The following is a 23,611-nucleotide window of genomic DNA, read 5'->3' as shown; positions in this document are numbered from 1 at the left end:
CTAACTACAACCATGGGGGCATCACTGATGGTGGTGTTCTGTTTTGCTCTGTGCAGTGCAGTGCAGTGCAGTGTGTCTGAACGATTTCCAAGGTTGAGTCAGGTACTGTGTGGCACTCAGATGCACTTAAATTCAACCCACCTATATGTGATACCAAGGCTTTTACTTTTATTCTCCAGAGGCAAGCACACCATTAACCCCCATCCTTTTTTTTTTGTGCATAGGCACTTACTACCTAAATAGTGCAAAATGCATTTCTTACTGAGGGTTTGAGTGAAACGTGTAATGCAAGTTTTACGTCCAGCACACACACTCTCCTAAAACTATCCAATTCCTTCTACAAACTGCTATTAATGGAGAGGCTTTATAAGAGGAAGAGGGAACCATATGAAAGGGTTACCACTAAAATAGAATGAGTTACAGAGCAAGCAACACAATGCAATCTTTAGGGAATAAACATTTTGCGGCGCCCAAAACAGCCCAGTGTTTATAATCAACGTAGGATTAGTTTACTCGTTATTGCATGAGTCACTGTAATCATTCTTCGCATGCAAGCAGCCACCACCTACTGCGAACAAGCTGCAAATGTTGATGGCAGACAACCCTTACATACACACATCTAATAACCCAGTTGTGATCATTCCTTGCGCGACGGCTCCCGTCCTGATTGCTCAGAGCTGGATCTTGTTATAGATATCAGTGCTTCATACTAAACTACAAGTGGGTTGCGCCATGTCGCCAGTAATTGCTTTGGTATTTTTAGTTTGCCAGTGTCCGGGTAATTAAAACAAATAGAGGAGATAGTGGAGACAGATCTCTTGTGGCTTCTTGGTCTGAGTTTGGAGAGGTTTAGTAAGGTCATAGACTGCAATGTTTTCAATTAGACACCTCTGTTCTAATGAGGGTTTATTAAAGAGTGTGAATACTTGTGCAAAACAGGAGATACTGAGTGACTGAAATGGCTACATCTCTGGAACGGTGGCCGTGTAGATGCACAAGTTTACTCTTTTATTTTTCTTTGCCCGACTATACGAGGAGGAAAGCATTATAATGTTCAACAAGATGGGATAAGTTGAGAAAAAGTGTTTATTTTATATTCTTTTACAATATAAAAATGTTTTATTATGATCACAAAAATAACAAAGTTTCCCTACATATTGTGACTTTTGCAATAAATACACATTCATTTTTTCCATGATCAGTCTTAAAAAATACATTAATGATTTGATGTCACATTATTTAAAAATGTCTCTGTTGCGTTAACTCTCAAGTGCCTGAAAAGAGACGAGTACAGTCTCTTAACTCACATGTCCCTAAAGTCAGCCCTCCTCCCCCTACGTGGCAGCAGCCTGTGAGGAGGGTAGGGGAGGGGTGGGCACGACCATCTCTCAGGTAGTCAGCTGTGGTCCCTGTTGAACCGTCTGTGGTTGACAGATGCAGGCTGTGGGGGGCAAGGATGGCTGCTGGGAAGTATCCAGCCAGAAGAGAGACAGCAAATTCAGCACCACGAGGAGCAGCACCAACACAATGAGAACCTTCTGCACCCACAGACACGTGTTCAGCTTCTGCTCCAACCGAGAGTTGCAGGCCATCATTCGCATAAGCTGGTGAGATAAAAGCTAGTTCACTAACCTGGTTTATCAATCTAACACAGTTATAATGAAAGTCATGGAAACAAATTAGGCTAGTAGTGTAGTTTGAAATGTTGGGAAATAGGCTTATTCAGTTTCTTACCAAGAGTTACATGAGAAGGTTGATACCACTTGCCTGTCTGTACAGTAAGTATGGAGCTGAAGCAGGGAGATAATTAGCTTAGCTTTACATAAAGACTGGAAGCAATGTGGAAACTAGCCTGGCTTTCTCCAAACTTTAAAAATATGTCTACCAGTACCTCAGGAAAAAAAAGTATGCTAGCTAGGCTGACTGCCTCCCTGTTCCCGCTACATAGTTAACACACAGACTTGAGTGTGGTATTGATCTTCTCATGTAACTCTCTGAAAGAAAGCAAATAAGCATATTTCCCCAAATTATTATTACTATTCCATTGAGAATGTAATAAACCTTGTAGTTGTACTTAAGAGTTATACACTCAACCTACATGTTATACTTAATGAAATTTAAGTGTGAAATTTAAGTTAGTGCCTTGGTGTATGTTTTGTAGTATGCAATAAAAATAAAAAAAACATGTTAACTGCATAATCGTCAGTGCGTTTCACCTTCCAGGGTCCTTGACCTCTTAAGAGATTGTTAAGTGGTCAATTCATACAGGAATATTGAATGTGTTTTAAAACAGTAATGACAAGTCTGCAAAATCTATAATGGGGGTCAAAAGTAAAGTACCTCAATGAACAAACATACAATAAGTAAAAAAAAAAAAAAAAAGTTTTGTAGAGGAGCAAGGCACCCACTAAAACTCACCGCTGTGCCTAATTCCTGCTGCCCGCTGGTCCCCGTCTCCACAGGACTATCCTTGGGAGGACTCACTGTTGGTTTAAAGCTCTCCAAAACATGACAACGCAACCTGAGGGGAAAGAGGAGGCCATCAGGGTGACATGGAGCTACTGTCACAAAGAGAACTGTGTGGCAAGAGGCCATAACCAAGAAAGTACAAATGATTTCACATATTTATGGACATGTCTAAATAAGGAGCACAGGTGCGTACCTGTGTTCCATGATCTTGGTTTTCGGGACTTCTTTCCAGAAATGTGCAAGTTCTTGTGATCCAACGTTGTCCATCTCGGCAGCCATGACTAAAAATCTGTCCTGTGGAGAGGCTTGAGAACCTGCACAAAAACATTCAGGGCAACATTAAATCAATTCATGCAAGCCAGTGCAATTAGGACAAAAATGTTGTTGCCGTTTGTGCGTCTAAAATCCATGATGGATATTCATATTTCTGTAAGAATATACTGCTTTGAATCCCATTACATAAGAGAAATGGCTTGATTCAAACTGAAGCATAAAAACTGAAATAGGTAGCGCTGAGTTATATGCAGCACATCATAACCTACAGCTGAGATGTCAATGCATGAAGGCCACAAAATGTTTTCACTGGCACAGCACTGTCAGTTGTCTGATAGTTTGTTTTAGGGAGAAGATTCTTTTTTATCACTCTTGAAATATGTATGTCAGGCAAAGAAAAGTGGCTGCTGGCACTTTGGGAAGGTAATAGACTGGACCGTTAGATTATTCTGAGGTTCAGTATTTAGAAACATCAGCTGTGAGTGGAGTGGAGAGCAGAGCTAAAGTGCAGTACCTCCATGTAAGGACACCACTATATCTACTGAAGCTCCTGGCTCACAGCAGCTGCTACTGGGCTTCACTCTGTACTTCTCAGGTGCTGTGGTCCGTACCTGCGGAGACACCAGAGGCACCTATACTGAACAACATTTCTTTTTAACAATGAATTAAATTGTCATTCTATGTCAGAACGTCATGTGATTAGAAAATAGGGGAAAATGTCCATCACAATGTCCCACTGCTCTTGTTCGCATCTTGAAAATGTTTTTTCTGACTAAAACTAAAAAAAGAAATTCAATTTAAAGTAATATATAATAGAAAAGCAGCATATCCTCACATTTGAAAAGCTGGAACCAGTGAATGTTTAGAAATTTTACTTAACAAATGACTTCAACTACTATCACTTGTAAGATTGTATTAATCAAGCTTATCTAATCATCTCAGCAGTTACTCTGTCGACTCATGCTGTGTTCACAAACCTAAGCACAAGCACGTCTTCACACTCACCTTATAGGCCACTTGATTTTTGGTCACATTGCTCAGGATAATGAGGCTTTTTTTCTCTGTCTCTCCAGAACCAAAGCTGAGCTCCTCTGAAGGGCTGGAGGGAGAGAAAAAAAACACACACTGTGAGACAGAAGCTACAATTGAAAGCTGTCTGGGTTCAATCCACAGGCTGTGGACTTTAAAATTACAGACGTTTTGCACTATATAGTGTCTATTTGTGCACTTCAGTACAGATTCAACCACTGGATGCAGACAGGAGTTACCATTTGCTTCTGAGTGTGTTTTGTTGTTTTGTTTCTTATGTCTCTTATTAATACAATTCTTGTACCCTGCTGTCTGTGTGGTATGATTATCCTGAGACTTTTTCCTGCTACACATCACCTTAACTATCTGCTTCAGTGACCCTGTCCTGAAGGATGATATATTAACAATATTTTGCAGCTAGAAAATTTAAAATAAATCAGAAGCACACTTTAAAATACAGGATTTCTGTCAAGCATGTTTACATCTACATGTGGTCAAAATCAATAAAACACCTCAAAATGGATGAATTACTCTAAGCAGTTATCTGGGACAAAATTAAATTGCAGACTCCTGTTGACCTCTGTTTGTGGTCAATTTATTTTTAATTTAATTTAGAAGAATTCACCATAAATGTTTTGACAAAACCCCCGTGTACAACACATGCACACAATGCTGTTAATACTGCAAGTTTTGCCTTAACAGCCCCATACTTGCAGTTGATAATGTGCTGCATATTCCCAAAACACATTTGCAATGTCTCATTTTAACACAAACCAATTAGAAACAATTCGAACAGATGATCAACCTAATTGCCAAGTTGATAATCCAGCCCTTGCCTCAGCAGAATTAAAGGTTAAAGGCCTGCCATTTTAATCCCATATAAGTATTTTTATCAAATTCAGCAAATATCGCCTCGCTCTCCGCGAGCTGTGCATTCTGTGTGTGCGCTGAAAAAAATCTGGCTCTGTAAATGGGAAAACAAAGTGGCTCGGACCGAGCCACATAACACGAGTCCAGCTGTTCCAGCCATGATTAGTGTGTCCAAAACAGTAGGTCAGACAGACTTCTCAACTGACTGATGCAGCTGCCTTGATAATGACGTAGTGACGCAGGAAAGAGAGCCTGGGTAGGAGCCATGCTGGCCCAACTTGGACGTAAGACTGCTCTCCAAAAGGGAAAAAAGGGAACTCAGCATGGCCAAGCAACAGAAATCAGAGACTGTTGTGTCCACATCATTACAGAGACCTGCTTATAAACATCCTGGATGAAGCACTTGCCGGACAGACTGTGTTACGATGAGTCTTGGTGCTCAAACACAGTCAAAATAGATGTCACTGCATTTTATTATCTATTAAGTTCTGTGTGCGTAGCATTACAGGACTACAAACTTTCTTTTCATGATACAACCTTGTGTTGTATAATGATAAATTAACTACTTTGAACTTGAATCGAGAAAGTGTTGCATGTGGCTTCAATGACAAACAACATGTCTTGATTTGAACCACTTTCCAATAGAATGTTCACACATGCATAAAGGGTTGGATAATAATTCGGACACTTCGTGAATTGCTTTAGGTGTAGTAAGGATAAATATCCCCAGACAGGATTTGTCTTTCAGATTTTGTGTTGGCATTGCATGTGTTCACACAATGGATGCAGGCACTGTGTCTCCTCGGCGGAGCTCAATAGTTACATTACTTGCTGTGTTGTTGTTCACTCTATATCATGGTATTTGTCATAGTATTGGATTTCTCCAGAATCGCTTACCACTCCTTTCCATTCTCCATTCTGTGGTCTGCAGATTTCAAGACCGATTCTTCCAAGATTCTTCCACAACTCTTGACTATATTTCTTTAAACCTTTCTCAAATCCTCGTCTTATTATTGACCCTTATTGCTCTCTCTCTGGTTTTTAGTTGGCTTAAAAAGACGCATCTGGGTGCTCTTGCAGTCAATAGGAGGAATTAAACGGTATTATCATAATCAGGTTTAAAGTCCAACTGAAATGTAGTCATGTAGTCAAAAGGTCTTTGGGGAAATCTCAGAAACACTCCTTTTCTAATAGACTGTAGGGGCTGAGTTTGACTGACAGCAATTGGCAGGCTGAGCCCCAGCATGGGAACGAGGGAAAGTGTAAACAAAATTGTGCTGTAACTTACAAGCAATGGGCAGACAGTGTGTTGTTAGCAGTGGTATTTAAGAGTAAGGACCACACCAGCATCTAAATTGACCAAAGTGACATTTGCAGGTACATTTACATGCTGCTTAATGTGCTGCAGCTGATCAGCTAATTAGCTATCTGGCCTGCAAACTGACATTAGCGGTGCTCTTTTCCCAGGTGAATGATTGTTTGGTGGCTCGTTCAAGTTGGTGTAGGACAAGACTTGTTCATGTCTGTAAGCTAGATAAGGAGACTTGTTGTTCAAAGTCTGTCTCTTTTGTGTTGAGAAGCAGGATGTTGTCTGGCTTTTAGTAAGTGCGACCATCTGCCCACGATAGAATGCAATTGTTACTGCTTTATGCAAATGTGGTTTCAAAAAAAGCGACGCATGGAAACAAGTTGTCCATCTATGTAGACGAATGAACAAATGAATGCAAAAACAAAACCAAAAAAATGGAAACGGGGGACACCATCATGAATGGCAGTTCTGCCTTCTGGTTTCTGATTGAGTGAAAAGAGAACATGGGACATGTAATATACAGAGCTGATATGTATGCGGTAGCAGAAACACAATTTTTTAAAATTTCAAATTTAATTTCAGTTGGACTTCAAGCAGGGTAGAGGTCTGATCCTCCATCAGAGCTGTGAAATCTAAACCCAAAGCAAATCAGTGGCCTAAAATCTAGGGATAAGGCACTTTGCGTTGTTCTCAGTTCCTCGTTGGTGGTGTGCACTTGGATGCTTCTTCTAACCAAGTTTGCAAAAGTCTATCTTGGCTATATATAGTATGTGATTTGATGAATTCAGCCTCAGTGAACAGTGTCTTGCATTAGGGACTTCAACTTTGCAGAAAAGATACTAGCAAATGGATTATAATATAGGCCTCATATGTATAAAGCTTCTCATTGATGCAGCTTGGCTATGTTTCATGGACTAAAACTGCTAACAACAAAGCTTTATTCCCCCCCCCCCCAGTAAAACATCTGTAGAGTCTGGCGCTCGCTTGAGCTCAGAGTGAGTCTTCGGGCTCTGGAAACCTTTGGCAAACATAAGATCAAAGCCCCCTACTCCCCTCTAAAGCCCACAGCCTCGAATTAAGGCTAACACAGCTCAGAAACATAATTGCATTTAAGGCTCATTTAAATCTGTTTATCACTATAATTCACAGCCCAGAGCTGTCAAAATCCTCACATCAAAGCTGTTACTCTGTAAAAACAGAAGTCAACGGGCATTATTCGTGAAAATGAGGAGCAGTATCGCACTGTGTGTGAATGCACCACTAAGTATTTACCCAAGAACCCACCAGATCACTGTGTGATTGCTGTACTCCTTTGCAATACACCGGTTTTGAAGTCGACAACCTCCTTGCGATTCAATGAATGCTCAATAAAAACATGATGTGTTTGGTGACAAGTGCTCCGTTCTCAAAAGATCCATTGATCTTTGGACAGTGTCTCTCACTGAACAATTGATTGGTAGCTTCCTTAATTCCTGCCCATGTGTGACCAGATCAATAGGGCTGTAAAGCTACGAACACATCAATAATGACTTTAGGCTTTGAGCCAATATGTGAAGAGAACATTTTTGTCAATATGTACAAGGCAATTAAAATGTGTCTTTTTGCATATGGCCGACATAGACATTCACTCAGTTGCCAGGTTATTATTAGGTACACCTAGCCAAAAATAATGCAGTCTTATTACAACAGTCCTGCAATTAATCTTACCTTCATGAAGGCTGTAATGTTCAGTGTTTGTTGTTTTACTTAGGTGTACATGATAATCTAGGGAGAGTCAGCCACGGTACAGGTGCAACCCCTGAACATGCTTTGGGAGGTTTTGCTCAAAAGCGAATTCATATTTTTAGGAAGGGGGAATTGACTAGTTGAAAAACAGCAATCGTTTTAGGACCAGTCAACCTCTCTGGCTCCCTCATGTCTGCCAATCACACTTCTAACTGAAGTGCAAAGAAGCTGGATTGTGCACACATATAACCCCAGTTGGGTAGAGGTGCACGACAACAAGACTGGATGCTTGTACACCTAAACTGTTTGTTTTGGTTAGAATGAACACTACTACATTACATGACATTTTTAGGCTGCTGTGAAAGCTGTCAATTGAACTCTAGTGCGGAACAAAACAACCGGAGTGAGACCTCTTGAAAAGAAGGGTCTCAGACCTACTCCGTGTACGTTGGCAGTTGATAAAGTCCACTAAAGTGTGTGGCAGAGTGATCCCACAGCAATACCCCCGCATAATAATGCTATACAAATCTTTTTCATCCCGTCTCTACCAGTTTGTCATTACTCACACAGAGTCTTGTTTTCAATCAAATTAGGAACATGGTGTTTACATGGAAGGTGAAAAACCTAATTATTCATATCCCTGTATATGTGATCATAACAGAATCCAGGTTTACAATAGTCTGCCTGCTAATGTGTCTCGATTTCTCACCAACTCAGCCACTATGTTCTGTACCAACAAAGAATGTTCAGAAACCAGGATAAGGTGTTTACATGCCATACTCTCCTGGTTTCTATCGGAGTACTTCAGGGAGCATATCCAGGTTTCTCAACACCGGGATAAGGGCTTATTCAGGTTTCTGAAACCAACATGCCCAACAGATAACCAGGCCACTCCAAAAAAAACAAAACAATCAAGCATGCTGACATTTGATAATTAGTGCTAAACAAAAAAAAAATAATACAGCTGAGGCTGACGGGAGTAGTTCTGCTGGTATTTATTCATAAACTGATATATTGGATATTTGGAATTTAGACCTGATGATGGTGCAATTCATCCTGAAGAGAAGGGTGTCTGTACCAGATTTCATGGTAATTTCATCTGACAATTTTTCTCAAAACCTAAAAATGTGAACCTCATGGTGGCAACAGAGGAAAAGTGAGGGGTTCACCAAAGTCATTCGGCAATATCCTCTGGAAGTACAGACATATAGGGATATAGACAGCAAGATGGTTAAGCGTGAGAGCAGGATGACCTACCTAACATCAAGCAGAGGGCCTTTGAAGGTGGTCAGTGGCTTTCTTGCTCCTTTGGTCTTGCTGCTTGCGTCTCCTTTATCATTGTCCTCTGCCCTCAAACTGTCTTCCAGGAAATTCACCTGAAACAACAAAGAGCACCTAATTAGAAAAGACACTCAGAATACTGATAATGTGACCTTTATCTGGTCCCTTCCCTGTAAATGAATAGTTTGACCCTTGCACTTCATGCAGAGAAAGCTATCAGTTAATGAAGCACTTCACAGTCATCTGTAATTATTAATAAATGGTTCTTGTGAAATAACGGTGAAGTGTTATGTTATCAAAATAGAATCTTTCCAGAAAAACAGATTCTCTCTTTTACTGAGAAACCCCCATGATGAGTACTGACCCTTGTTCCCAGTAGTCTCCAGAGGGAGCAACAAGCAACGAACCACATGTCCGTATGACAATGCAGAACTAAAACAACCCACAAACTCTTATGACAAAACAAAAAACCTTGAACGAAAATAGTTCAACCAGACCAGAAGTCATATTATCACTTTCACTTCAGCACAACAGCCACAAACTTCAACCCAATTCATCTGACACAAGACCATACAACAGCTGACCGGATAGAGATTGTGAAACGTTTGCATAAGCGGTCGACAATATAGATGGAAGAACGTAGGAGAGTTGTGGATATGGATGCTTTCACAGTGTTGCTGGCACCACATATTGTGTTAAACAGATGGAAGAGTGGGCATGTGATGGGAGGAGGGAAGGGGCAAAGGTGAGCGGACTCTGCATGTGTTGGGAACATTTGTGACTCAGAGGGGAAGTGTGTCATTTGCTGCGATAAGAAACAAAACATGTCATCTTAATTTAATGGCTGACTGTCATGCATCTGCCACAATGAAGACATCAAGAGATAATCAGCTGCTGATGAAATGTCTCCATTTATTCGTCATTTTAAAGATCAAGCTTAACACAATTAGGTAATACTGTGACTAGAAAAAAGTAAAAATGCTAAAATTTTAATTCAAAATGAAACTTTGAAATTAGCAGGTTGTGTTGTACAGTGTTTTGTTGATATGCTTTTGCCATAACACTTATACAAAATTCCATTATAGATTAGCAAATAATGCATTACATTTATATAGCGCTTTATCAAAGAAACTCAAAGCACTTAACTTGCCGCTTTCTTCTTCTTCTTCTTATTATTATTATAGAATATGCATTTGCCATATCCGTAACACTTAATACAAATTTCGTTGTAGATTAGCAAACAAAATAAATGGCAATTTTGAGAAACAAATTAATAAAAAAAACAACAACTATACTTTAACTATATAATAATAATCATCATGTAAAAAGAAATCAAATAGACCACAATAAAATACATTTAAAATTAAGAGAACTTCATGATTTCTACACATTGTGTATAACATTTGAAATGCAAAGACAAAGAAATCATCTTAAACTGAAAAGTTGGTGCAATGCTCATAATGGGGAGTGTCTATTGATAATACAGTACATATTAAAAAAGGTACAAAACAAAAATGATGATTAGCACTCTTCAGAATCATAGACCTGGTAAAGGATAATATTAGAGTACAAGGCACAGAGGGCTTTTGTTAAAAAGTTACTTCAAAAGACATTTAGTGCTGAGAGTTAATAACTTGGTCTACTGTAATATAACAGTAATCGAGTTAGTAGTGTTTAATTGAAGGTTAGAATATAAAAATCATGTGAAATTGTTATTGGGCATAAGTGACTGTGCTACTTTTTCGCGTTGAGCTGATAATACTGGGAAATATGAGTGTCTTGCTTGGTTCAGTGTTGTACATTATATTGTGCAAAAAGTAGGCTAGCCTTCATTTAGCCTACATTCCCTGATAACAAAGTCAGAAATGGTGCGGTTTTTGAAGCAGTGCAATACAATTTAGTGGGTCCAATTGAAATGTGAGGTCCAGAACAGGTCAAGGTTTGAACATGGGGGTCCTGACGTCACTCGACTGTGACTGTCAGGGAGGTGCACTCACAATAATTCAGTCACGTGAGTACACCTGCCTTTCCAGCCTGAAGAAATCTTCGGGACTCTGAGCTCCTTGTGTGGGTGTGATCCTACACTGCCTTACCACCTCCAGCCCTTGTTTCAAAACAGAGAGAAAGGCAATTAGCTTCCTGAAGCTATCAAGTTATCAGCACAGTGCTGCCTGGAGCCCAGAAGAATTCAGGTCGGGATGGGTGGTGGTTGTGGAGAGGGAGGGGGCGTCTTCTGTTTATTTAGACAAGAGGGATCAGAAGCAGGGAGCTGAGCACGAGTCCTGTGGAATGCGTTGAGCCCTTTTCATATACAGTCTATAGTTGAGCTGTATTTATGAACACAACAGGCTGGTTTATGAACACAGTGCCACGGGTTTAGTCACAGCACAGGCTACCAGAAAGTCTAATTGATAATGCCTGATTAACTACTTCACTCTGCGCAAGCAGAAGTGCCGGAGATTTGAAAACATATAGAGATCATTGACACTGCTGATTACAAATTGTCCTCAAGCTCTCTTACCACCGCTCTCCTTTTTATCTTGTTTCAAGTACTTAGCCTTTCTTTACACTGTGTTTGTTTTAGATACTCTTGATTCCTTTTTGGTAAACAACAGCATTATAACTTACATACAAAACTATGGGTTTGTAAATTACAATGCAGGGGGGTCTTATCTGCTACAGAACATCAAAGCCTTGAATGAATGAGCTTATTAGGGTGATGTTCATAAAGTTTCTGGACATCAATTAGTATGTAACCTTTAGACAGCCAGAAGTCACATGAATTAACCTTAATTGCTATACAATTCACCTTTCACAGTTGAACTGCTGTTCTCTCACCCTGAATCTTCCTCAACAATCTTGTGAGACCATTTGATTGTCATCAGGCATATGCGCACACACTCGCTGTCTACGCTGACGCTGTGGTTGTGTAACTAGTTTCTCAAGCTAACCTGAAAAATAGCTTCCTCGTTCCCACAGAGCTGACTCAAATGTTTCTATATCTAGTCTGCTGACACCTCACAGGACTCAGCAGTGCTTGTTAAAATACAGTTTAGTATCTGGAGATGAAATTAAGTCAATAATGCTCTAATGGGGAGCTCTGCACTTTTTCTCTGGGGTTATGCAGAAAGCCTACAGTAAGGAACATTAACAAACTCCAAACGTGTGCCTTTAGATTATTGTTGAGGATAACAATTGCACTGATTTTCACATCTCTGCTTTGTACATCTAAATCTGTTGTGCATGACCAATGCGGTATTTTTTAACAATGAGCACTGTTTGTTTGTCAGGGCTTAGGAGGCTTGTGGAAGTGGCTTTGTGTGATGCAGCACCGCTAGGTCTCTCCAGCAGATATAGTCTGTATAGACAGCAGGCTACAAAAAACCTCAATAGCTGCTATAAAGTACAGCATAGTTAGTCCTCGTATCAAATGTAGGTTAACTCCAAATCCATTGCTCCCTGATTGTGACAGCAAAACAAAAATCTTTAAATAACAACTTCAACACTCAATGATAACGAAGCAAAAATAAAACATAAATCATAGTTGAAAACAATGTGCACCAACACTTGTATGAATGTACAAGTCTTCAATAAGCATTCCCTGATACCGTATTCTGAGATGACCCCCTTAATGCCCTCCATCTATCTTGCCAGAAAAGAAGCCAAATAGATAATGAGGCGAGGGCTGGATTGTCTTGTAGGAGGGGAGTAGAATATGTGACATATGTACGTAAAATTTGGTGACACCAGAGTGAGAGGGATGTTTGACATCAGACATATTCAAGCTAAAGCCTGTGGGGCGTCTGCGTGATGGTGCTACAGCTGTTTGGGAATAAGAGAAATTTAGCTACAGCAGGGAAGAGCTTAAGTAAGTGACTCGGCAACCTCTGTGGACCATGTGAGGAGCTGAGAGGATGAGAGAAGCAGAGCGCTGGCTGTGATGCACAGGCTTTGTTGGCAGGATTTAATTGCAGCCAAAGACATTTGGAGTCACCTTCACACACACACACACACACACACACACACAATGAGCAAGAGCTTAACGTCTTCCAAATCAGGGCATTACTTGCCAGTTAATTCACAGCTGTCTCCACAGACCGGTCTGATTACATGCTGTAATCTCAGCTCAACTTAAAGAAAGTGAGTGAAAGAAGAAACAAGAGGAATCTGACCATAGGGCTGCTGGCTAATTAGACTAGTTGCAGAATGTCACGTCTTTAAGAGTTGGACACCACTGAGTGAAATGCCAGAATTAGAAGTTATCGAGACTCAATCACTCTCAGCTCACATTACACATGAGAGCGGCTACAGTGACAACAACAGAAACACTGGTCCCTAACTATATTAGTGTTAACATAATTTACCAATTTATTCTAAAATATACCACCACATACTTTTATTGTGTCCTGCAAAAGCAGAGACAACACACCAGAAGCAGTCCTGCCTTGTGTTGTGGAGAAATAAAACAATAAAAAAAAAAAAATGTGCACAAAAGTGGAGAAAATGTTTCATTCATGTTAAGTTTTTTAAGCACTTCTACATTCTGAGCAGAAAATAACTAGATGTAAAGTTGAGAGAAAATGTACCTTTTTGGGCTTCACCGCAACCTCAGAGTTGAAGCTGGACTCGAGGGCATCTTTGCCCTCCGCGTCACCCTCTTTGCTCTCCATCTCATCTTCACTAACAATAGGTCCGTTTTCACAGATGGGCGTTTGGAAGTCGTCATCAGGAAGAGGCGGGTAGCTATACTTGAAGGGGTCCTGGAATGTATCCAGATCAGTTATATTACTACATGAATGGTTTTTAAAGCATGTACAATGTCAATTTTAATTAATGGAGTCATACTAAATGTCTTTGATAAGTACAGAAAGTACCATGAACATAATGATATGGCTTATGCAAGGGAAATAACTAAACTGATTCTCATTGCTTATTAACTAAAATGATGAAGTTAAATTTCCCGGTTATTGTCAACTGGCAAATCTGATCAACATTTCAGTATAGAGTGTATACTAACAATATTCAAGATGACAGTGTGGCATAAACACTGCTCAAGGTAACACAAATATTTCTTTAAATATTTTATATTCAGAATTTGTTTAATATGATTAAAGGTTACACAACATAAGTGCGCATCACACAATCATTACAACATAATCCCACAAAGGTAATAAATATTACTGAATTATGTGACCAGTTGTTGTAACTATTGCATCATTGTACGAGTGACTTGCCTGTCGTAGAAGTCATGTGCAATTATGCCAACCTATTTTTCACTTATGCATTGTATTTTTCATTACTCTGAAACAATTTTGAGTTTGAAAACACTATATAATTACACTTCATAATCATGTTATTATCCTGTTGACTCTGCAATTCGAATTTTAAAGTTTTTATATAGCCTAACCATTTCATCATTCGTTTAAAATTGGCTATTGATGTTGTATAATGCTACAATAGCAATATGAACATGTCAAACTGGAAAGCGACTTAAATATATGTCTCTGAATATTATAAGGTCAGCTGGAAGTGTAATCTTTGAGTTGCCTCAGCGTGTCAGGCCCTTGGAGGAGAGTGACAGCGTGCTGATACATTGGCAGAGACAGATGAATTGTTGTCACAGTTTAGATTACCACGGGCTGTGCTTCTGCAAATGTGAAACTTGTTAGAGCCGCAACTCCGCAGACAGGCACACTGATCCAACACTTTTCCCTTAATTCCACTGCCAACGCTTTTAAAAATCATAGACTTTACTTTTTGGATCTCTGAAACACAGGACTTAAATCTCCAAACTTGTAAAGCTCATCTTTTTACTCTTCAATGTCATTATCATGAACAAACACTTTCTGATTTACAATTCTCATGAACATGTGTTAAATTACACACAGAAGCTATTCATCATGTTTACGCATGTCATTTACACAGTTATCTGAAGTTAGGAACTTTTGCTGAATCAGACGTAGCAAACTCGTATGAGAAGAATTCTTAAATATTCTTGCATGTCAACTGTGAGGATATTTCAGAAATGTTGAATATAACATACAGAAAGACATAATAACATACCATTCCACCCATGTGAGGTGGCAGGTACTCCGGCCCTATGAATGTCTGGATCTCAGATCTGGATGCAAACTTGAGCTTGCTGATTGCCTCCGGACCCAACCATGACTTCACAATCTTCCACGCAGCTGAAACAGAGACATGTTTATGCTCAAGATGTCAGAATCTGATTAATAATTAAGTTACTGTTGGTCACAAAACTATGCAAGTTTGTACGGACTGCAAAGAGAAGACAGGTTAATTCTCACCATTCATGATCCAAGGCATTTCCACGATGATCATTTTGGCTGAAATCATACAAAAATCTTTTCACTACAATTATGTTTGAAAATTCACAGGTTTGAGTTGAAAGTAGATGTAAATCACTAAAAAGTACTGAAATTAACATGTGAATGTGGATAAATATTTGTTGTAGACTTTACTTTACCGTGACTTACATAAAAACTTTGGATAATATACTTTGAAGCAATTGATAATGTACTTCACAAACTCCATGTCCTGAAACACAAAGTGGAGAAAAAAAAAACAATGATTTAAAACTCTGAACCACATAGAGGGCTTTAACAATAAAAGATGCTTTCTGGATTCCCACTAGGGAGTGCTTATTCACTCTTAACCACCTCTGGATTTGTACTGACAATTAACAGAAAATGAAATTCCTTAAGAGCTCATATAAATGCTTAATCTGTCTCAAATACTACGTCCGAGACTTGAGGATGTTATTTTGCCACGTTTTTTCAACTATACTGCTCTTTTATTTTGTTATGAACCATGTGAAAAATAGATACAACTTGTTGGTTTATGCTTATTTGTTATATGCTAATCATTGCAATAAATTACAAGGAGACAATTTTCCTGAAAACAAGCAAAAACAGAGCGACAGTTCACAGTAAATGACTTAAATGCATTCTCTCCACATACATAACAAGAAGTGTGTGATTCAAACAGATAATGTTTATCTAGGCTAAAAAAGCCAATCATGCCTATAAATTATTCACTATAAATATCATACTGAAACTGCATATCCAGGTGAAAGGTTCTGCAACACATTTGTTTTTGGTGAATACAATAAAAATTCATCTTACTGACAACCAGCTGATATGTCAATACATACACTGTGGTTAAGCTCCATAATTAGCTTGAAGCCTCATTGCTATTCAGGAGACTCACTCCAGAACCTTAATGAGATCATACTGGCTACCCTTGCTCTAGCTCGTACTGTGGTTCAACAAGCCTCAGTAAGGCTGCTTTCCAAACTGATCTTCTAATCTAAGCATTTCGTATTTGGCTTGCATAGCTATTTATCCTTTTTGCCTTGCTTTTGTTGGTTTATTTGTATTTAAATGAGCCATTTCTCCAGGAGAGAGTCTAGCCAGTGAAATACACATACATAGTACTCGTTGACAGAGAGCTCCGTCAAGGAGCTCACGCCTGCGACACAGTGAGTCTTGGATTAGACAGTCCACTTCAATTGACCAATGGGATTTAAAGGTTACTTTAATCTCCAAAGTGTAAAACCACTGAAGAGCATCAGTCGCTGCAAGACCACAGCTCAAACAGCAAGAAATATAGGGGATACGCAAGTGCATTTCAGTGACAGTCACAGCAAGGAAATGGGTCTTTCTCTGAAATAAGAGTGAAGCTTATTAAGAGGGAGGGAATGAAAATGCTAAATACAGTTTGTTTTGGAGGACTGGATATAACTGTAAGAAACAAAGATACATTTAAACTTGGATTAAAGCATGATCATAATAAAAACAGATGTTATTGATAAAAAAAACAAACCTTGTCATCATGTACTCACTATATTGCTGAGGCCAGACTCAGTCATGTCAAACACAACGGTGAGTGGCATCCCAGGTTCTTTCTTCGCATACCGCTCCAGCCAGAAGGCAACATACTTCTTCTTGTCCATGATTGTTTTTGCATCCTTGACGTGTAGCTTTACTTTGAACCAGACTAAACACAGTAAACAGAGGATCAAAATGAATTAAAGTATCAGTACTTTTGTATTTGTGTAGAATATCAGTCGCAGCAACACACTTTTAATGGAACATATATCTTGTCTGACAATTAAAAACAGGCTAAGCTGTAAGTGTATGTTTACTGTAAGTAGTAATTTACTGTAATACAACATGTACATACAGAGCTTGTTGCCCTCTTTGTCATAGCCGTGGAGGTAGACAGCACCAGTCTCGAACATCCATTTGGGAATGGTGCTCTCAGTGAGATCTGAAACAAGCAACACACACACACACACACACACACACACACACACACACACACACACACACGTTGCTAACTGGTGTTAGTTATCATTTAAATTTTATAGCTATACAGAACATGGCATTGTAGGCAGGTTGCTTGTAAGGTTCATCATTTTAGCATAGCCATCTTGTTCTATTCCTGGAGATGAGTCATCACAACAACAAAATATAACTAAAATCGGTCGACAGAAACTGAAAATGTATTAAACATACATGTAGGTGAGCCAGAATTAGACAGCTGTACTTTCCTGAGTTTCCAGAGGAAGTCTCTCACTTACCATTATTTAACAGTTTTATTGAACCTATCGGTTGAGGATCCTAGTTTTCCTAAAATGTGAAACTGCTTCAAATAACAGAAAATAACACATGTGTCATCAACCCTTTTCAACAGATTAATAAAAGAACTAACAACATATGGCCTTGGTGACATGGCCCGTGATGCCCCTGGATACTAATGACTTGAACAAATAAAATTTCCTAAAACTAACTCTTTGACAAATTGAATTTGCTGGATTAAAGACTACCAAAACAGCAACACTGAGAAACTCCTCAGAAAACAGCAACAGTGGGAATTGTTCTTGGGGGTAGCCTCTGCATGGAGACATGGGTGTTTAACACACAATGACACTCTGTCTGGATTCATCCAAGAGCAGCACAATAACAACCACTGATCTGTGTTGCGAGCTCGCAAACTAAATATCAATGACAACATTTCTACTTTTAGGTAGGACTGGATATTTACCAACCAAATTGTGTGCCTGTAGCACCAGCATCAAAAGGTACCAGAGGTTAGCATTTAAGGACTGGTCACATTCATAATGTTGTTTATTTATTCTCTGGTCATGTAATTCCTGATTAAAAAACAAAATTTTGCTCTGATTTAATATCGTTCTTAGACAACATTTCATCTTTGAGAACAGTAGTGTATTTTGTTAAAAGAAAAGAGAGTTTTTTAGAAAAACATAAAAAATAAAATATTTAGTTTTGGTATCGGCTTCATAATTCAGTTACGAGTTTGGTGCTAGTATTAAAAAGGAGGCTCAGCCCTATCTTTAGGTGATGTGAAATTGCATATTACAAACTTTTCAGCATTATTTCTTACCATTCAAACCATATTCTTTTCTCCACTGAAGACTCTCATCAATCATTTTCAAGGCATCATCAACAACATAAAGTCTCCATGTCAGGTAGCCTTCCACCAGCGCATCATCTGTCTGAAGCCTTTCCAAGTCTCTGGAGTCATATTTATCTGTTGAATCTGTATCATAAACATAAGTTAATATAAAGGCTGAATCACATGACGTTTAACTCTAAAGACATCAAGCACAAGGTTTCACTCTCAACCACATTGACTTCATGACCTTTGTGTTGTGTTGTAAACTCAAATAAAGTTCATCTGGAGGCCATAACATTACCCCCCCGGGCTGTATTTTTCTAAAGACGTGTCAACACAGTTAGCTAGTTATCTGCTGGGGCTTATCTGGGTTCCGAGCATTTAGGTCATGATGTTTACAACATGAGTAAAGTAAGTTAGCAGTAACGTTACACTATTTGACAGTTACCTAAAATATCTGAATATATGCGGCGTATGTCGCTGACAATAACCCAACATTCATGCAAAAACAAGTGACAGGTCAAGGAGAAATTTAATGTCATCTTATCCATAATAACTGTGTTAACGTTCTGTTTACCTTGGAGGAACTCGTTCTTGAATCTCTGTCTCGTCTCCTCAATTTTCTTCTCAATGTCCTACGTTAGTGTCAAAGAGTTCGCTCGGGTTAGAAACATGTTTTCAACAGATGACGTTAATATGTTAAATAGGGAAAATGTGCTCTAACGGTAACGTTAGTTTACGATACCTGCTCTCCTTCGTGCTGGTCAAGTTCAGCCATATTTAACTGTGCCCGAGTTTCCTTCTCTATGGTTGCTAACCCAGTTCCTCCTTGCTGAGCTAGCTAGTTAGCTAACGTCCAGAGTTAGATGAATCAGTGCGAAATGTGAAACTGACGTCCTGTCGTTGCCATTTTGGCTCCAGTCGTGGCCACACCTCTACGATGAGTTGTTTGTTTCAACTGAAAGAGTAGAGGAAGTGTTCACTTGAATACGAGATAACCAGAAAAGCGTTTATTTAATCATTCATACAGCTAAAATATTTAAATAGGACATACGGGCTACAGACTTTAGCTTAATGTCTTCAATTCACTTACGTTACCAACGTCACCCACAATGCACTTGGACTGACAGGAAGCGTTCAATTTCAGTTGGCGCGTCGCTACTTTGAATGTAACACTAAATTTCTGCTAAAACCCCAAACTTTATTAGTAACTAGTCGTCCATTTGTACACCTCGGTGACACTTCTGTCATGAGAGTGACAGGCTCCACTTTAGAGATAACGTTAACTCAAGCTGTCAAAAAGGAGGGATCGAACCTTATAGCAACCTGAAGCTGCTCATAATGGAGAGCTATCGAAGCCTGCATCGCCTTTCCCTTTGTGGAAAGATAATCTTATTTAACTGTAAACGAGCTACAGCCACAAATGACAGCGAACGAAGTGAGTTAATATTCTGCAGCCTTTCATTTGAACGGAAAGACAACGCGTTCCTGATCGCAGCTGAGGGAGCGGCTGTCATCAGCAGGAAAAGATCAGCGCATCGTGTGGAGATTGTGACATGTAAATGTGCCATACATGTTCAGAAGAGAGTCGCCACACCATGTGTTTTAGTGACAAAGAAGAGTGAGAAAGGAGGGAGCTTCCAGTATACTCTTCTCACACTGAGCAGTTCAAACCGACTGGAGCCCTGCATGGAGTTTAAACTCCCTTATGAAATGAGGGAGAATGTATCTATCCTCCGGGGCCCCACGGTGTTGTGGAGCCATGCTGGTAATGTCTTCTATACATCTCTGCAGGCAGGAGAGGTGAGACAGGTACCCATTCAGTTGTCCCACATTGTTGTTGGAGAACTCCCCCTCCACAAAGAACAAATATTTGTTCTTGGACTGCAAAACGTTTCAGAGCAGTCCTTGAATAACCAGTCCACAAGCAAAGCCCTTGGCTATTTTGTTGACAATGGACACGTGTTTGATGGCACTATAATTTTGCCTCATCCTTACATTTGCATCACAAGCTGCGTTTTTGTGCTGTCAGCTGAAAAAGTGGATGGTGGGCTGAAATCTGCTGTAGTTGCAGCAACTTTTAATCAGCAACTTGTTTACTTTGAGAATGGCATTGTAAAAGACACATGTCAGCTCCCCTTTGGACAGACTGAAAATATTCAGCTTGTCAACACCGGAAGAAATGGCTGCCTGTTCGTCATATCCTTTCACCAGGAGCATGTGTGTGCTGTATGGAAGGAAACATTTCAAGTATGCAAAAATGGGGTTTCATTTTCTGTAGCTAGACTTTCATTCAGTTTACAAGATTTCAGAAGCCTACTTTGTTAAACTCTCTTTTCCAGATAGCGTCTCACTGGTCAGGTGTCAGCTCTGTCCACGTGGATGACTTTGTGGGATGTGGAACAGACCAAATGCTGTTGTGTTTTAAGGATCAAGGTGTAACACGACACTCATTGGACAAATTCCTCATCACTGACCTCTGTGGCATTTCATATTCTGTAAGGCATCATTTTCCCTCACATGAGCTATGCTACTTCACAGTTACAATAATTTGTGACAGAGGACAGAGTGACTAATAGATAATACATTTTTTTAGAGTTGCCAGGACAATATTGCACCAGAGACATCTCTTCTACCAGAGAACTATCTCCTCACTCTTCAAGCTTTAGAGTCCAGACTACAGGTGAGCATATATAAACTGTATTTTATCTGCCTTAATGCTGGAGGGCTGGGCAATAATATAATCTTATTGTCTGTCTGTTGTTTGCAACATCAATTTCACTATTTTATGTATGTATACTGAAAACAATTATAAACGCAACACTTTTGTTTTTGCCCCCATTCATCATGAAATGAACTTAACCTTTATTTATTCAGGGGAGAGAGTAAGCCTCTCTTTTGCAGGAAGGCCCTGATCACATTCACACTGTTACACATTCACACCTGGAAGCTGCCTGTTACAACCGCAGTCTGGTCTGCTGGCCACTAAGCAGCTCCATTGGAGCAGTTGGGGTTATGGGCCTTGCTCAAGTGCACCTCAGTGGTGGTAAATTAGGGAGGGCAAGCACTGCTTGGTTTACTTTCCACACCCAGATTTATCCTGCCGGTCCAGGGATTTAACCAGCGACCCGGTCACAAGCTCGTTTCTCCAACCTTTGGGACACCACTGCCCAAACTTAAAGATCTAAGACTTTCTCTATGTACACAAAAGGCCTATTTCTCTCAAATATTGTTCAAATCTGTCAAAATCTGTGTTAGTGAGCACTTCTCCTTTGCCAAGATAATCTATCCACCTCACAGGTGTGGCATATCAAGATGCTGATCAGACAGCATGGGTATTGCACAGGTGTGCCTTAGGCTGGCCACAATAAAAGGCCACTCGAAAATGTGCAGTTTCACTGTATTGGGGGGGGTCCGGAAACCAGTCAGTCTCTGATGTGACCACCATTTGCCTCACTCAATGCAACACATCTTCTTTGCATAGAGTTGATCAGATTGTTGGCCTGTGGAATGTTGGTCCACTCCTCTTCAATGGCTGTGCGATGTTGCAGTCAGGTCTAGACCCCGATGAGGACGACAAGCATGCAGATGAGCTTCCTGGAGACAGTTCCTGACAGTTTTTGCAGAAATTCTTTGGTTATGCAAACTGATTGTTGCAGCAGCTGTCTGAGTGGTTGGTCTCAGATGATCTTGGAGATGAAGGTCCTGGGCTGGTGTGGTTACAAGTGGTCTGCGGTTGTGAGGCCGGTTGGATGTTCTGCCAAATTCTCTGAAACACCTTTGGAGACAGCTTATGGTAGAGAAATGAATATTCAATTCACGGCCAACAGCTTTGCTGGACGTTCCTGCAGTCAGCATGCCAATTGCACGCTCCCTCAAAACTTGTGACATCTGTGGCATTGTGCTGTGTGATGGAACTGCACATTTTTGAGTGGTCTTTTATTCAATTCAATTTTATTTATATAGCGCCAAATCACAACAACAGTTATCTCACAGCGCTTTTCATAATTCCATAAAAGAGATGGATGGAAGGAGAGAGAGGGGAGGGAGGCAGCCTGCATAATATACACACAGCGGTACAGACAGTAAAGGTGATGTTATAGATATAAAATGGTATAGATATTTATAATAGTGTTAATGATAATAATCGTAATGTTAATGATTATAATAACAATAGGACTAGTAACAATAGTAGTTGTAGCAGAGGGTGTCGAGCAGGAACACAGGGGCAGCAGGTGACCCGCAGCCACAGATCCAGACTCCACAGCTCCAGAGCCAGAAACACCTGCAGGAAGTGATAGGAGAGAGGAGAGGGACGCGAAAGCACAAGACTACCGGAAAGGGGAGAAGTTGTGTTAGTAACATGCAATAATGGGATGAGGTTGCATACAGAGGGAGAGGAAGTAGAGGAGAGAGGAGCTCAGTGCATCATAGGAAATCCCCCGGCAGTCTAGGCCTATAGCAGCTGCACTAAGGGATGGTTCAGGACTCACCTGAGCCAGCCCTAACTATAAGCTTTATCAAAGAGGAAAGTCTTAAGCCTACTCTTAAATGTGGAGATGGTGTCTGCCTCTTGAACCCAAACTGGAACCTGGTTCCACAGGAGAGGAGCTTGATAGCTGAACGCTCTGGCTCCTAGTCTACTTTTGGAGACTCTAGGAACCACAAGTAACCCTGCATTCTGGGAGCGCAGTTCTCTGGTGGGGTAGTAAGGTACTATGAGCTCTTTAAGATAAGATGGTGCCTGACCATTAAGAGCTTTGTAGGTAAGAAGAATGATTTTAAATTCTATTCTGGATGGTGAAAAAAAGGCGGTCCTTGAAATTTGCTTAATGTGAGACTTAAACAACATGTCCTGATCAAAGATAACTCCAAGATTCCTCACAGTGGTGCTGGAGGCCAGGGCGATGCCATCAAGGGAAACCATATCTTTAGATAATGTGTCACGGAGGTGCCTAGGCCCCAGAACAATAACTTCAGTTTTATCTGAGTTTAACATTAGAAAATTACAGGTCATCCAGGTTTTAACATCCTGAAGGCACATTTGAAGTTTAGCTAACTGATGAGTTTCATCTGGCTTGATCGATAGATATAACTGAGTATCATCTGCATAACAATGAAAGTTTATGGAATATTTCCTGATAATATTGCCTAAGGGAAGCATATATAAAGTGAAGAGGATTGGTCCGAGGACAGATCCTTGAGGAACTCCAT

General features: G+C 40.0%; 2 protein-coding genes across 5 annotated transcripts in view; one reads left to right on the top strand and one right to left on the bottom strand.

The window, feature by feature from the left end:
- Positions 1–1,068: 1,068 nt before the first annotated feature.
- On the bottom strand, positions 1,069–19,886 carry mospd2 (motile sperm domain containing 2). Of its 2 annotated transcripts, XM_046053679.1 has the most exons (16): positions 19,491–19,886; positions 19,143–19,355; positions 18,975–19,032; positions 18,386–18,541; positions 17,162–17,248; positions 16,821–16,975; positions 15,454–15,514; positions 15,265–15,303; positions 15,020–15,144; positions 13,543–13,716; positions 8,933–9,051; positions 3,748–3,841; positions 3,257–3,353; positions 2,663–2,783; positions 2,419–2,521; positions 1,069–1,604 (listed from the first exon to the last, which is right to left on the bottom strand). In XM_046053679.1, exons 2-16 carry the CDS (start codon positions 19,173–19,175, stop codon positions 1,389–1,391), a joined length of 1,638 nt encoding a protein of 545 aa, XP_045909635.1. In that variant the 5' UTR covers positions 19,176–19,355; positions 19,491–19,886; the 3' UTR covers positions 1,069–1,388. The 2 variants fall into 2 exon arrangements, with proteins under 2 accessions (XP_045909635.1, XP_045909636.1); XM_046053680.1 differs by lacking the exon at positions 19,491–19,886 and having other exon boundaries at positions 19,143–19,419.
- Positions 19,338–23,611, top strand: part of fancb (FA complementation group B) — a 10,200-nt gene continuing 5,926 nt past the window's right edge. Inside the window, exons 1-3 of one of the 3 annotated variants that reach the window (XM_046053677.1) lie at positions 19,338–20,647; positions 20,740–20,895; positions 20,994–21,080. In XM_046053677.1, coding sequence (XP_045909633.1) covers positions 19,739–20,647; positions 20,740–20,895; positions 20,994–21,080 — 1,152 coding nt within the window. In that variant the 5' untranslated portion in view covers positions 19,338–19,738. The remainder of the gene's footprint in view (positions 20,648–20,739; positions 20,896–20,993; positions 21,081–23,611) is intronic. The other 2 variants (XM_046053676.1, XM_046053678.1) reach the window with 2 other exon arrangements.

Source organism: Micropterus dolomieu, linkage group LG07, assembly GCF_021292245.1.
Source record: "Micropterus dolomieu isolate WLL.071019.BEF.003 ecotype Adirondacks linkage group LG07, ASM2129224v1, whole genome shotgun sequence".
Classification (NCBI taxonomy): domain Eukaryota; kingdom Metazoa; phylum Chordata; class Actinopteri; order Centrarchiformes; family Centrarchidae; genus Micropterus; species Micropterus dolomieu.
The sequence above is the reverse complement of the archived record's forward strand: the minus strand, read 5'-3'. Positions and strand labels throughout refer to the sequence as shown.